The 12,026-nt window shown below is 40.0% G+C and overlaps 1 protein-coding gene across 1 annotated transcript; it reads right to left on the reverse strand.

Moving 5' to 3' along the window:
* Positions 1–3,274: 3,274 nt before the first annotated feature.
* On the reverse strand, positions 3,275–11,806 carry LOC113024453 (monocyte to macrophage differentiation factor 2-like). The gene is made up of 7 exons (XM_026171565.2): positions 11,581–11,806; positions 6,535–6,616; positions 6,149–6,309; positions 5,920–5,994; positions 4,087–4,188; positions 3,875–3,944; positions 3,275–3,784 (listed from the first exon to the last, which is right to left on the reverse strand). The coding sequence occupies exons 1-7, from the start codon at positions 11,592–11,594 to the stop codon at positions 3,578–3,580; spliced, it is 711 nt and encodes a 236-aa protein (XP_026027350.1). The 5' UTR covers positions 11,595–11,806; the 3' UTR covers positions 3,275–3,577.
* Between the last annotated feature and the right edge of the window lie 220 nt (positions 11,807–12,026).

Genomic DNA, 12,026 nt, shown 5'->3' on the forward strand with positions numbered 1-12,026 from the left:
CGCGGACGCTGTTATAAAGATCTTTACAAAGGCAGGTGGGGTGTATGTCTGAATGAGACACATACTGTAATCAAGACAAGACACACATCAAATCCTTTACTTTATCTCACCGCAGCCAGACCTGGCTTGGATACAAGACAAACTGTAAACTCTCTCAGTTGTTTGGTTCATCCCAGAGACTCGAGTAAACACTGAGAGCACGAATACTCCAGAGTAACTCTGTTTCAGTTTTAAATAAGATATCCACCGTGCGACAAACGCACTCCCCTTCATGCTAGGGTCTCAAATGTACAAAATGATAAAGTATTGTGTCACCCTCAGACTATTTTATCACTTTTATTCAAGGTTTGGTGTCATCGTGTTGTTTTTGGACCCTTCAGTATAGAATGAAGAATGATTATTAGATGTCTTGAGGCAACAGTGGCTACACAAACAAGGTGATATTATAAAATAACTTGTTTTCAGTCCAGTTTTGTGCTGGTTGTCAGTTTTTGTCCACTAGTTAGAGGCTTATCCTTAAAACACGTTGAGCGATAGAGGAAAAACTGAGCTGCGGTTTGGATCTGAATCCAGGTTTGTGTGTCGACCTCAACATTTAAAGGTAACGCTCACCTTATGCGTTACCTCATGACCTACTACACTTGCACGGGCAAATAAACAGCATTTCATAAGTGCTCATCACAGTGATGGATTTAACTCCAAATGCAAACTTTTGCAGAGTTTTGCAGCAAATTTAGGGGGTTGTGCAGCGTCGCTTAAAGTGTTATTGAAGTACAAACGACCTCCCCTCTGCCCTTAATGACCAGTTTTCACACCTTCTGACGACTACTAGCCCTGTAATGCTAAGTGTGTCATATCTAATACATCAGCTGTTGTGAGATTTTTTTAGTCAGTGTCAGTGTTTCTGCTTTTTGTTTTGTTTTTTTTGACAAATGATACAAATTAAAACTTTTGTCAGATTGTTCAATAAACTCTACTTTTTCAAAAAACTAAAAATTTCTGGCATTTATTTCATAGTTCAAACAGGCAGTTTCCAGGTTTTCCCAGGTAGCTACACAGGCAGATACGACCTGACTTCTGATGTACGCCCAGTCATTTTGTTCTATAAGCAGCCCTGAAACATGACAGAAAAGAGCTTTAAGGGTTACTGCTAGCGGGCTTTCAAGGGGTAAAGAGTCCAGGTGTAAAGATTTGAAATCTTTTCTATCCATTATGTAAATCCATATATGTAAAACTTGCAGAAAACTTCTGGGGCAGCTGTGAGTGAGCAGGTGAAGCTGTATGGGGAGGTGCCAGCATATAAATAAATAAATAAATAAATAAATAAAATGCATTTATTTGCTTAGAGCTGCAAACAACCATAGCAGCTGCAGTGGTCCTTTTTAATGTGGCTTCCTTGGACTTTTAAGCCCAGATGATCCGACATACTGCAGTGAAACTATAATGAAAAAGTTTTTTTTGACAACCCTTAAATACCAGCTGCTTCGACCTTTTAAAATCCTCTCGCCACATTAATCACACTCTGCTTCGTCCTTTAAACCACGAAGCAGCACGTACAACTCGACGCTAAGAATACATACATGTTTCAGATATATTTTGATGTGTTCAAGGTACATGCATTCATGTGTAAACATAGACTCAGCCAGTTAGAGGCTTTGGATTCATGGTAGTCAGATAGTATAGGATACACACAGGCACAAACACTTGGGCAAACACACACACACGCGAGCACACGCGCGCGAGCACACACACACACACACACGCACCTGAGATGCCTTTATTATCGGGCCAGATTGTTCAACAATACTATAGCTTCAGTTTCCTTTCAAGTGTGAAACATACATATATGGTAGTAGTGTGCTATCGGTTAACGGCAGTAAGTCTTCTGGCAGTGCTGAATCAGACAGTGGTTTGAGCTCCAACCATGTTGTAGCTATCAGCTGTTTTCCATTCGTTTAGGATGAAGACTGAGAAGATGATCGAGTAACACAACGAGAAGATCAGAAGAAAATATAGATGAAGTCGGCATGTACTGTATGTCTCTGATAAATACTGTATCTTCACGTACTAAACCTAATCGACAACAGTATTAGAATTCAGTGTTTATGCTCAAAAATCGAAAGTGTGGCGACTGGTATATGTGGAAGCACACGAGTAAAAGTCTCCAAGACTAAAACTACAAATATCTGAGTGTTAAACTTAAGAAAAAGAAAAAAACCTCTACGATCATGTTTAAAAAACTTCACAGGAAGTCACCGACTTAAGCAGCTATTGTTAAAATCATACAGAGTACTATGGTGTAGATAGCACATCTAATAACAATAGCAGTAATAATACTATCTAGAGCTCTGAATTGGGAATAGTAAATTACTGATGTTGCAGCCTGCTTAGTGTAATCAAACTAAAAACACTAAAATTAATCTCATGAGTCGAATCTGCCAATTTTAAAAGTGATCTTCCTCTTGACAAATAGACAATGCCCTCAATTCCGCTTCTGCACACTAAATCTGGGCGCGCACGGCACAGAGAGAAATCTCCGAGAATAGTGATTAACCCCTGAAACCAAAGTCCTGGAAAATACTGTTAGAAGTGTAAAACTAAAATGATCTTGGGGAGGGGGGGGGGGGGGTCCCAGTTCAGGAGCTGCCAGCCTTGAAGTTCAGATTCACCATATTTATCCTTCATGTATACCAAACGTGATAATTAACCGCTAAATGGTGCATTTGATTGCCCTCTCAGCTCAGAACGTCAGGAGGTATTGCATCACTGGAGGTAACTGGATTCAGTTGGTCATCGGTTAGTATGAATTAAATTAAAAGTGTTGATTAACTTCCTGTCTAAAATTCAGACGGCAGAAGATCTGAATGAATAAAATACTGATACAGACACATGAGTTTTTTTCTGAGTTTTCCAAGAAGCGGGGAAGTGTTTCATGAATATTTTCCACACTGGGCTTTGCCTCAGACTGAATCAAAGCTGTCACATTAAGGTCTCACATCTTTGACTCCATCAGTCATTATCTAGGCCAGCTGTACTTCCTGTCCCAGATTCAAAGCTAAACAAGGAGAAGTATCTGCAAAACAAAGCAAAATTGCAAGACCTGCATGAATTAACTGTTGTCTTAAAACAGGGCTTAAAGTATTTCTTTGTGTTTCACACTGTGCTGTATTCCATTACATTATTTTATGCTATTTCAGCACACTGATGTGATTTTATTTTATCCTCAAAGAAAAAGTAAAGTAGTTTAAATTGCTTTTTAAAGGTGCTATTTTTAGAAAAGTAGGAGTGTGAAGACGATGCAAAAGATTTAATTTGGATTTGGACCCGTTTTACCCATTCATTCACTGGCTGCTTGAAGGCAACTTTTTGGTGATAAACATGGAAATGTTAGACATTTCGAACTGATGAGAGGGACCTGAATGCACCATTAGTTTTGGTTTCTGTCACACTGAAAAGTGCATGTTTACCCCCCCACCCCCCATCCCCCCACCTTCAACATAAGGCAGCCCCTGAATGTGGACAGCCCCTCGTATCCGCTCAAAAACAGGAGTTACTTCCTGTGAGGTCAGTGCTGATGTCATCTGGAGGTGTGGACCTGGTGGTTGGGTGGCTGGGCGTAGAGGTACTTCCAGATGGCGTAGTAATGTATGGCCGCTCCCATAGCTACAAACATGTGCCAAATAGCGTGAGCGAATGGGACAATGCCGTCACTTTTGAAGAAGACTATCCCCAAACAGTAGCAGGCCCCGCCGACCAGCAGCTCACACAACCCGGACTGCTCCGGCTGAGAAGAGGCATTAAGTTTATTATTTTTAAACTGTTTAATGGGTCATTTTAAACCCAATCAAGCAGCAGAAAATGTGAGTGGCCTCACCATTGAGAGGATGACCAGGGCAGGAAAAACTCCCATCACTGTGTAGCAGATCAACTCCATGAGCTTATACCTACGACAGCAATGGGTTACTGAGCATGGGTGTTACTGAGCGTAAAGTTAGGCAATCTTAATAACAGCTTGGAAAAAGCTTAATCAATTTTAAAAGAAGTTTAAATATTTGACATACTAAGAAAATAAATATGTGAGCAGACCTCTCATGGAAGAAGAAGACGTAGGTGGTTCCAAAAGACGCCATGACCCAAACTAACCAGCGCATGTGACACGCCCAGGGACCCAGCTCTCGCAGGTTTAGCCTGTTGAAAAAATCAATCAATCAATCAAAAAAAATGCCATCTACACATGCAGTTTTGAAAAAATATCTCTGTCCACATGTAAACGCTAAAAATAAAAGGGAGGGAAAGACTAAACAGGGTTTTGTACCCTTACAAAACCTTAAGTACTTCAGTAAAGTTTTTGTTTTGCTGGAAAAGCAGCTAATTTTGAAACGCCTTCAGCATTTCAAATGTTAATTATTAAAGACAGTATTTTGATTGGTATAGAATCACAACTTAGGAATGAACAAAATGCATATAGCGTACATAAATTAAAATTTTTCAAAAAAGTAAATTTATTCAAAACCGACGTTGGGATTTGGGTTGTGACAGCGTCTGTGTTGAATGTAGAGGCGCCCGAGTGAACTTCGAACGCCTCTGTCGTTCTAAATGGAGGGACAATAATTGCTGTTTTACATGTGTATACTTAGATATACACACGTAAAACTGCCGTAAAACTGCAGATAGTCAGAGTAACAGCAATGGTAGTTTGTCTATATCCACTATTTTAGAAATTAATGTCATGTAAACAATAACGTGGCGCACAGCGTCACGTCAAAAAAGGCACATACCTTTGACAATGCATGACGAAATCTCATGGATTCATCTTCTAATTGCAGATCTTTTAAAATACAGCATGATGTTTATTTTTTAAACTATTATTCCAATCAGCTCATAAAACAGGATATGCTTTGGCTAACTTGTCACTGATAAGATCCTAAGTTTGCAGTGTTTTCAGCAGTTTTAATTTCGCTGACCAATAATTTTCACCACCAACCTTTTTTTCTTATGGTAAATGGATCTTATATAGCGCTTTTCTACTCTTCTGAGCACTCAAAGCGCTTTACACAACTTGTGCATTCACCCATTCACACAAGCACATTGTTCTTAGTGCTTTCTAAGTAGCATTCACACACTCATACTCTGATGGATGGATCGGAGAGCAATTTGGGGTTAGTATCTTGCCCAAGGATATTTGGCATGCAGACTAGGGGAAGCCAGGAATCGAACCACCAACCTTCCAATCAGTAGATGACCTGCTCTACCGCCTGAGCTACAGCCACCCTTATAAAAACAAGATAATAACTAAACAAAACAGAAACACAAAACAGGACAAAAACCAGGCTAAAACGTATTGACACTTTTGCCTCCAAATAAAAATGAGATGAAAATGAAAATCTTCTGATGACATGAAATCCAATCAGAACTAATGGACGCTTTGTAAACCGCGTAGAGCAGTTTTCACCGTTAACACCAATTTTAAGTCAGATCCACTTGCTTGTCACATTTGATTAAAAAGAAAAGAGGGGGGGGGGGGGGGGGGGGAGATAATAATAATGTCATCTTTTATTTACAGTCTATGTAACTTAATCATGACTGACAACAGGAGGGTGCATAGGTTTTCTCACAACGGACCCAGACTGAGGATTAGTTTCCTTGCAGTTAGCTCAACAAACACTCTCTGAGTGCCAGTTATTGGAAACACTATTTGCTATCTGTAATATGTGCTGGAGGTGGTGGTTGTTGGGGGTTCTGTGTTATGTCTGTTGCTGTTATGTTGATTTTAATCATCTTTTGTGTGTTTATTCATATTCAGAGCCCCTTGTACCACAAGTGTTGAAATGAGCTATATAAATAAAATTTGAATAATGTACTTACTTATATATACAGTTTACACACACCCACACACGCCTAGCAGGCTAGTTTGTTTACCAAGGGGCGTAGGAAGCAGCGATGAAGAAATAGATCACCATCCTGTCACACATGTGAAAACACTGCTCCACAGACCTGAAGAGGGAGCAGAAACAGCTCAGAAACGACTCAGTGACACTGTTTAGATATGAAACATCATTATTAAAAATGATATATTTAAAATAATCCAATGCATCACAGATATTGTGCTACAATGTATATATGTGGGTGTGTGTATATAAGTATATACCGTAAGTGGCTCTTCTTCCAGGCCACAGTGTGGAAGAGGGTGGAGATGATGAAGAGTGAGCTGAGCCCCGCCCCATACACCCAGGCTGACAGCCGCTCCCATTGGTCCTCTGACTGGAAGTGCAACACTGAGCTTCCCAGCAGGCTGGGGATTATCCACAACTAAATGAATTCATAGCATAAATGAAACATGAGGCACAAAGAGGCAGGCAGGCAGGACTGACTGTAAACACGAGCATGATGCTGCTGATGTTATGTAATGATGATTTTTCTTATTTTCACTGGGTTTAATGATCACTTTCTGTGTGTGTGTGTGTGTGTGTGTGTGTGTGTGTGTGTGTGTGTGTGTGTGTGTGTGTGTGTGTGTGTGTGTGTGTGTGCATTTACCGCATGCGTGGCACAATTGGCAGCATGCTCATATTCGGTGGGCTGGTATCTCTTGTTAGGAGGAACACGATTGTTCATATACCTGCAAATGATCACATTTATTAACAATTTTACTGTGCAATACTTAGCTGAAATTTATATAATAGTGTAATAACTAGGGTGGTAATGATGTGGTGATAATTCCAGTTAGTGACAACACAGTAAAATTTTGTTAACAGTTTGATAACCTGTGTGTATTAAAATGATAATTTCCCATTGCTCATCAATAGGCTATTGTATATTATCTTCTAATTATATGCATGAAGGTTAGTATTATGTGGTTATTATCTCCTTTTTCACACAGCAAGGTAGTTTGCTCCCAGTTATTACTCTTTTTAAATTCCACTGGCCTTCTGGGACCTGTCCAGTCTGGATTTAAAGCCAGGTATTAAAGTTATGGCTTTGAAACAATTTAATTCCCATCTTAAACACAGAGCCTTCCTTTCCTGTCTCCTGAGTTCACTCCTATTTTTTACGGAGTCCCCCAAGTGTCTGTTTTGGGTTCACTTTTCCTGGCTCTATAACTCCTCTTCTTGAATCCTTAATGGAAATCAAGAGCCAATTCATTCATTCTTAGTTCCTATAAATTGGGAGGTGCTTTTTCTCTTCCTTATAAACTGTGTCCCCTCTCTCTCTGTGTTAAGTCTCATGTGAAGAATCTGGATCCTGAGCTACATTTTAACAAACAAATTGTCATCTGTTGTCAAAACAGAGCTTTATCGTCAAATATTTCAAATATTTTCTATTTAATCCTTACACAGAAAAAGTAATTCGAGCCTGTTGCCTGTTGTTATAATTTGCTGTATTGTGGTCTCCTTTAGAAGTTTCTATCTTGCCTCCAGTTACTTCAAAATGCTGCATCTAGACTTAACTGGTGCTAAGAAATTAGATCATATCATTCCCATAATGGCTTCACTACATTTTGTCCCTTTCCATTTAAGAATTAAATTCAAGATGTATAAATAGTTTTTAAAGCTCTCACTGGTCAGGCACTCACCTATATGATTTCTCTTATTCACCTTCACACAATCCCTCTTTTCTTAGATATAGTGACAAGCTCTGACTTCGTGTTCTCTGTTCTGGGCTCAAACAGATGGAAGGACTTTCTCAGTTGCATCCATCATCGTGGAACCAGCTTCCTGTGTTCATTGCAAGTGCTCCAATTATTGCCGTCTTTAAATCTGAAAACATAGCTGTATTTCATGGTATTCTTGGGTTCATAATCTGAAACTGGTGGTGGTTATTTTGTATTGCGGGCACATTTAAATTTGTGATCTTGTACTATTATTTTTGAAGTTTTTATTGTTTTGTGCAGCTCTTTGGACAGTTTTTTTAACTGTGCGTTACAAATTTTTGATTATTACACCACTATTATCATGTTATTACTGAGCTGTACTATAAAGTGCTACCTTTCTTTTTATTACAGGCAGCAGCATTTATGCAAATGACACATTTCACATTTGCTCACATTTAAATGCTTCATCATCTTAACATCTACACTTAAAAATACATACAAACTGGGTCGCTCATTAACCGAAGCCAAAGGTCTCTATCATACAAATGGATCTGTTCAGACTTAGTGGTCATTTATGCAAATATGCAAAATTTGAATTTTAAGCAATATTGCTGTTTTGTAATTATTTACTCATTAACTTTACTCTTTCCTTTATAAGTAAATATAACAGAAACAGTACATGTAATTTGGCATTAAAAAAATTTCACACACACACTCCAAAAAATTCTCAGTCTGAATTTATGGCAATATTTAATGAAATATGTATTCTATAGAAATGGGTATTTCAGTTTAAGCTGTTAGGTGTTGTTTTGAAATATACCTCGGATGTTACTGGGGTTTATGGAGCACATGTTGCTTGCTTAAAGGTCAGTTTAAAAAAATAAAATAAAATTGGACTCTTTGCATAATCCATATTTCAATATGTTCCTTTTTTCCTTACACTTAACTCATCCTTTGACTGAAACAAGCTGTTCTTGCTTTACGCCAACTGTTTTCTAATAGACTGCTCCTCACAAGGTTTGAACAACAGGTGGGCGGGGCTTTGAGTCTAACAGCCAAGCCTGGGAGTGCGTCAGGATGATCAAATTAGGTTATCTACTCTCACTGACATGATACAGAATCAAGGGTAAAAAAAAGTCAGTCTGAAGCTTGAGCTATTGGCCAACATTTGTTGTACATACACTAATGTAATTATTTGAGGCTTTGTCCATGTTTGTAATGAGCATCTGGCATTGCAACAGAATTTATATAACAAGAGTAATGGGTCCACTTTAATAGGACTTTGTAGAATTAAGCTGCAGACCATATTTACTGTGTATGATATTTAAACCCACTTGTATCTCAATGCTAACAATCCACCCCACCCTCTTGTTTCGCTTAGCAACGCTACTACATGCTTCAACTTGTTGCCATGACTGCCGTTGCCTGGCAACAGTGGGTAACCACAGAGCGACTGAAGCAGAGGTTTGATCTCTTTCAGAAACGGCTCACACATACAGCCATGCCCACATTTTCTCACATACACACGCACACTCCGATCTGTTCGTTTGATTGCGAACACTCAGTACAGAAACTCAAACAGTTCAGGAGGTAGCACCCTGACAGTGATGTCACTGTTGTCATGGAAACCACAGGCAGGGATTGTCCTCCCCTCTTCCCTACAACAGAAAACTCCTCGCTGCTTTCATCTTTCTTTCTTCGCCTCTCTTTCCTCCTCCCTCTCCCGTTCCCCCACCATGGCTCCTCTCTGCTTCCCAATGATGAAATTAACATGCAGGGAAGGCAAATGATGTCTTTGCAGACACACAAAATGTAAGCATGTGCACATCCACATGTTGTAAGTCGTAAGACATGAAAAAGAAGGAAAGGGAATACCGCTCAGAACCTCAAAGAATCCATTTGTTTTTATGAAATGCCCCCAACAGCTAATTATGCTGTCTATCTGAGGAGCTGTGCATGCATGCGGCTGCAGAAACAATACTTCTAAATAATCTAAAAAGAGGAATATCACAGCTGTGGGTATATGCGTGGTTGTTGTCAAAATGCTGATAAGACATTCATGATCCTTCATGAACATATATACACAAGGAGAACTAAAGAAAGATGATGTAAAAAGGATGGCAGCACCTTTCACTTCCCTTTCTCCTCCATTTGCTGCTTTGTTTTTCAGAGTGACACTCATTAGGAGCTATTAATACTAACCGGCCCAGCCCAGAAACACCGTCTTGTCCCAAATAAAAGACTTCCCCACCCTGTATCCAACACTGGCCTCACACTGTCTGGCTTACTCTCTGTAGTGCGCACACATACAAGTGTGTGTCAGTGCCAGGCCCAGCAGGCCTGGTCAGGTCATTAATGACTTTATCAAGCTGGCTGATAATTAGCAGGCCAGAGGCCAGGCAGAGGGACTCACTCATGGGGCAGAGCAGAGCTGTGGAAACCCCGTGACATCTCTGCGTCTCTGTGGTCTAAATGAACCATGAAGACCTCGGTCCAGTTAACACAGGACATGAATTAACACTGCTTTACTTCATGGGTCTTTGTGCTATTATGTAAATCTATAATAAAGTTAACATCCACACACTGCTGAAAACAGTTGCCATATAACTGTTTTTCTTTGTTATAGCACTGTAAATCAAACAGGTCTTGGATTAAATTAGACAGTATATAGATTAAAGAACCACAATGGTGATTAAAATCTGATCATTTAAGCTATATATCCTAGTAAACCTAACTGCAAAAAGCTGGGAAAATCTGATCTATCAGCTATTTCAAAACTTTTGAGATTACCCCCCGTCTTGTCACGCTAATACATCCAAAGGCCAAAAACATTTCTTTTTTAAACTGATACACAACATAGAGAAGCTGCAGTTAGTCACAGCTGTGAAGATAAACCACTGGAAATTTCATTCTGTTTTTTTTTTTGTTAAGGCTCCTCTGACGTCTTGATTGAATCATTTAATCGTTTTGGTGTTTTCTTAGAAAAAGCCAGCCCGGGTCCTGTGGCAGGAAGTTGTGACGGGTACATGTTCGACAGCGCTTGAATGAATAAATGAATCTAGAAATGTTACATAACAAAAGTAACCACCACACGCTTCCTTAAAGTGCCCTGCATTGTGAAACAGCTAAAAATATATTTAGCTGTGATGTACTCATAAAAGACAACTGACATCATATCTGATTAAAAGAAGCAGCATGATAATTTCGCCTCAGCCCATAATGTGGCACACATGACTTCATGTGTGAGCTGTGGGAATTACAGTCTCTGCTCGCGAGATGGAACAAATACTACTCCCACAATTGCCTCAGTTGGCCTATTTTTTGAAGCAAATAATAATAATAATAAAGTATCTCTCTATATATACCTATGACTCTATTTTGGAAGCATTTTTTTTAACATCAATTCAGTTTGGTTGGGTTTGGAGCTAAAAACAAGACCACTAAACATATAATTCAGAGTGTGGAAGTTGTAATGGACAGCGAACAGAACAGATGATCAGCTGATTCATAGCATAAAAGCAGTCAGCAGATTAGCAGAGCATGAGCTGAGAATGAAAATAATTCTGAGTTGCAACATTGGTCTACTTCGTTTGTCCTCGGGACAGCCTCAGCCTAGATCCAGTTGGCTTCTGTGTGCCAGATATTAAATAAAGTTGAAAAGGCTGAGGAAGAGGAGGGGGTGGCCTTTCCTCTGTGTCACAAAGATCACAGGGAAAGAGGAAAAAGGAAGAAGTAGCAAGATGAAGAGAAGGGGGAAGTGGCAGGTTGTGTGTTTGCTTAAAATAAAATAAGAAATAAAAGAAATCCTGAGCTTGAATATAGAAATTTGAAAAAGATACATCACTAATTATGAGACATGCAGAAAATACATATGAGTTATTTACAGCTGGTTCCCAATGAGCATCCTGGACCTCATCATCATCATCACTACCAAAAAGCAGCCTTTCTGTTCATCTCCAGTCTCTAACCGTATATTGAATGAGCTCACCCACCTTACAAGATTCATTTACAGAGGAAATAGGCAACAGTTGACGGCAGACAGACAGTGTGGCCAAAGCCTGAATCCCCCCTGTGAGTGATGGGCGAGTTGGCCGCCGATAATTGATTAGTTCAGCGTTCAGATCTGCAGCGAGGAGGTTTAATGGAAGGTAACGAGCACGTCGCCTTTTCACCGTCGTCGTCTTATCCACATCTCAAGCAGCACTGGGAGACGCATGCATCCCGACCCAGCCGCCTCCAGAGGGTCCAGTCCGGAAGTGTGGGCGTCAGTGGGGGGACGAGGGGATGAGTCTCAGTCGGTGCTGATGCTTGCTCGCTCTTTCTCTCTCTCTGTCTTTCTCTCTCTCTCCCCGCCGGTTCACCTCATCACGACTCGGTGAGGGGGGCTGTTCTTCATCACTGAAGGCTGCCACATCATTCTGTGATGAGGGGCTGATTC

Source organism: Astatotilapia calliptera, chromosome 6 (assembly GCF_964374335.1).
Source record: "Astatotilapia calliptera chromosome 6, fAstCal68.1, whole genome shotgun sequence".
Taxonomy (NCBI): domain Eukaryota; kingdom Metazoa; phylum Chordata; class Actinopteri; order Cichliformes; family Cichlidae; genus Astatotilapia; species Astatotilapia calliptera.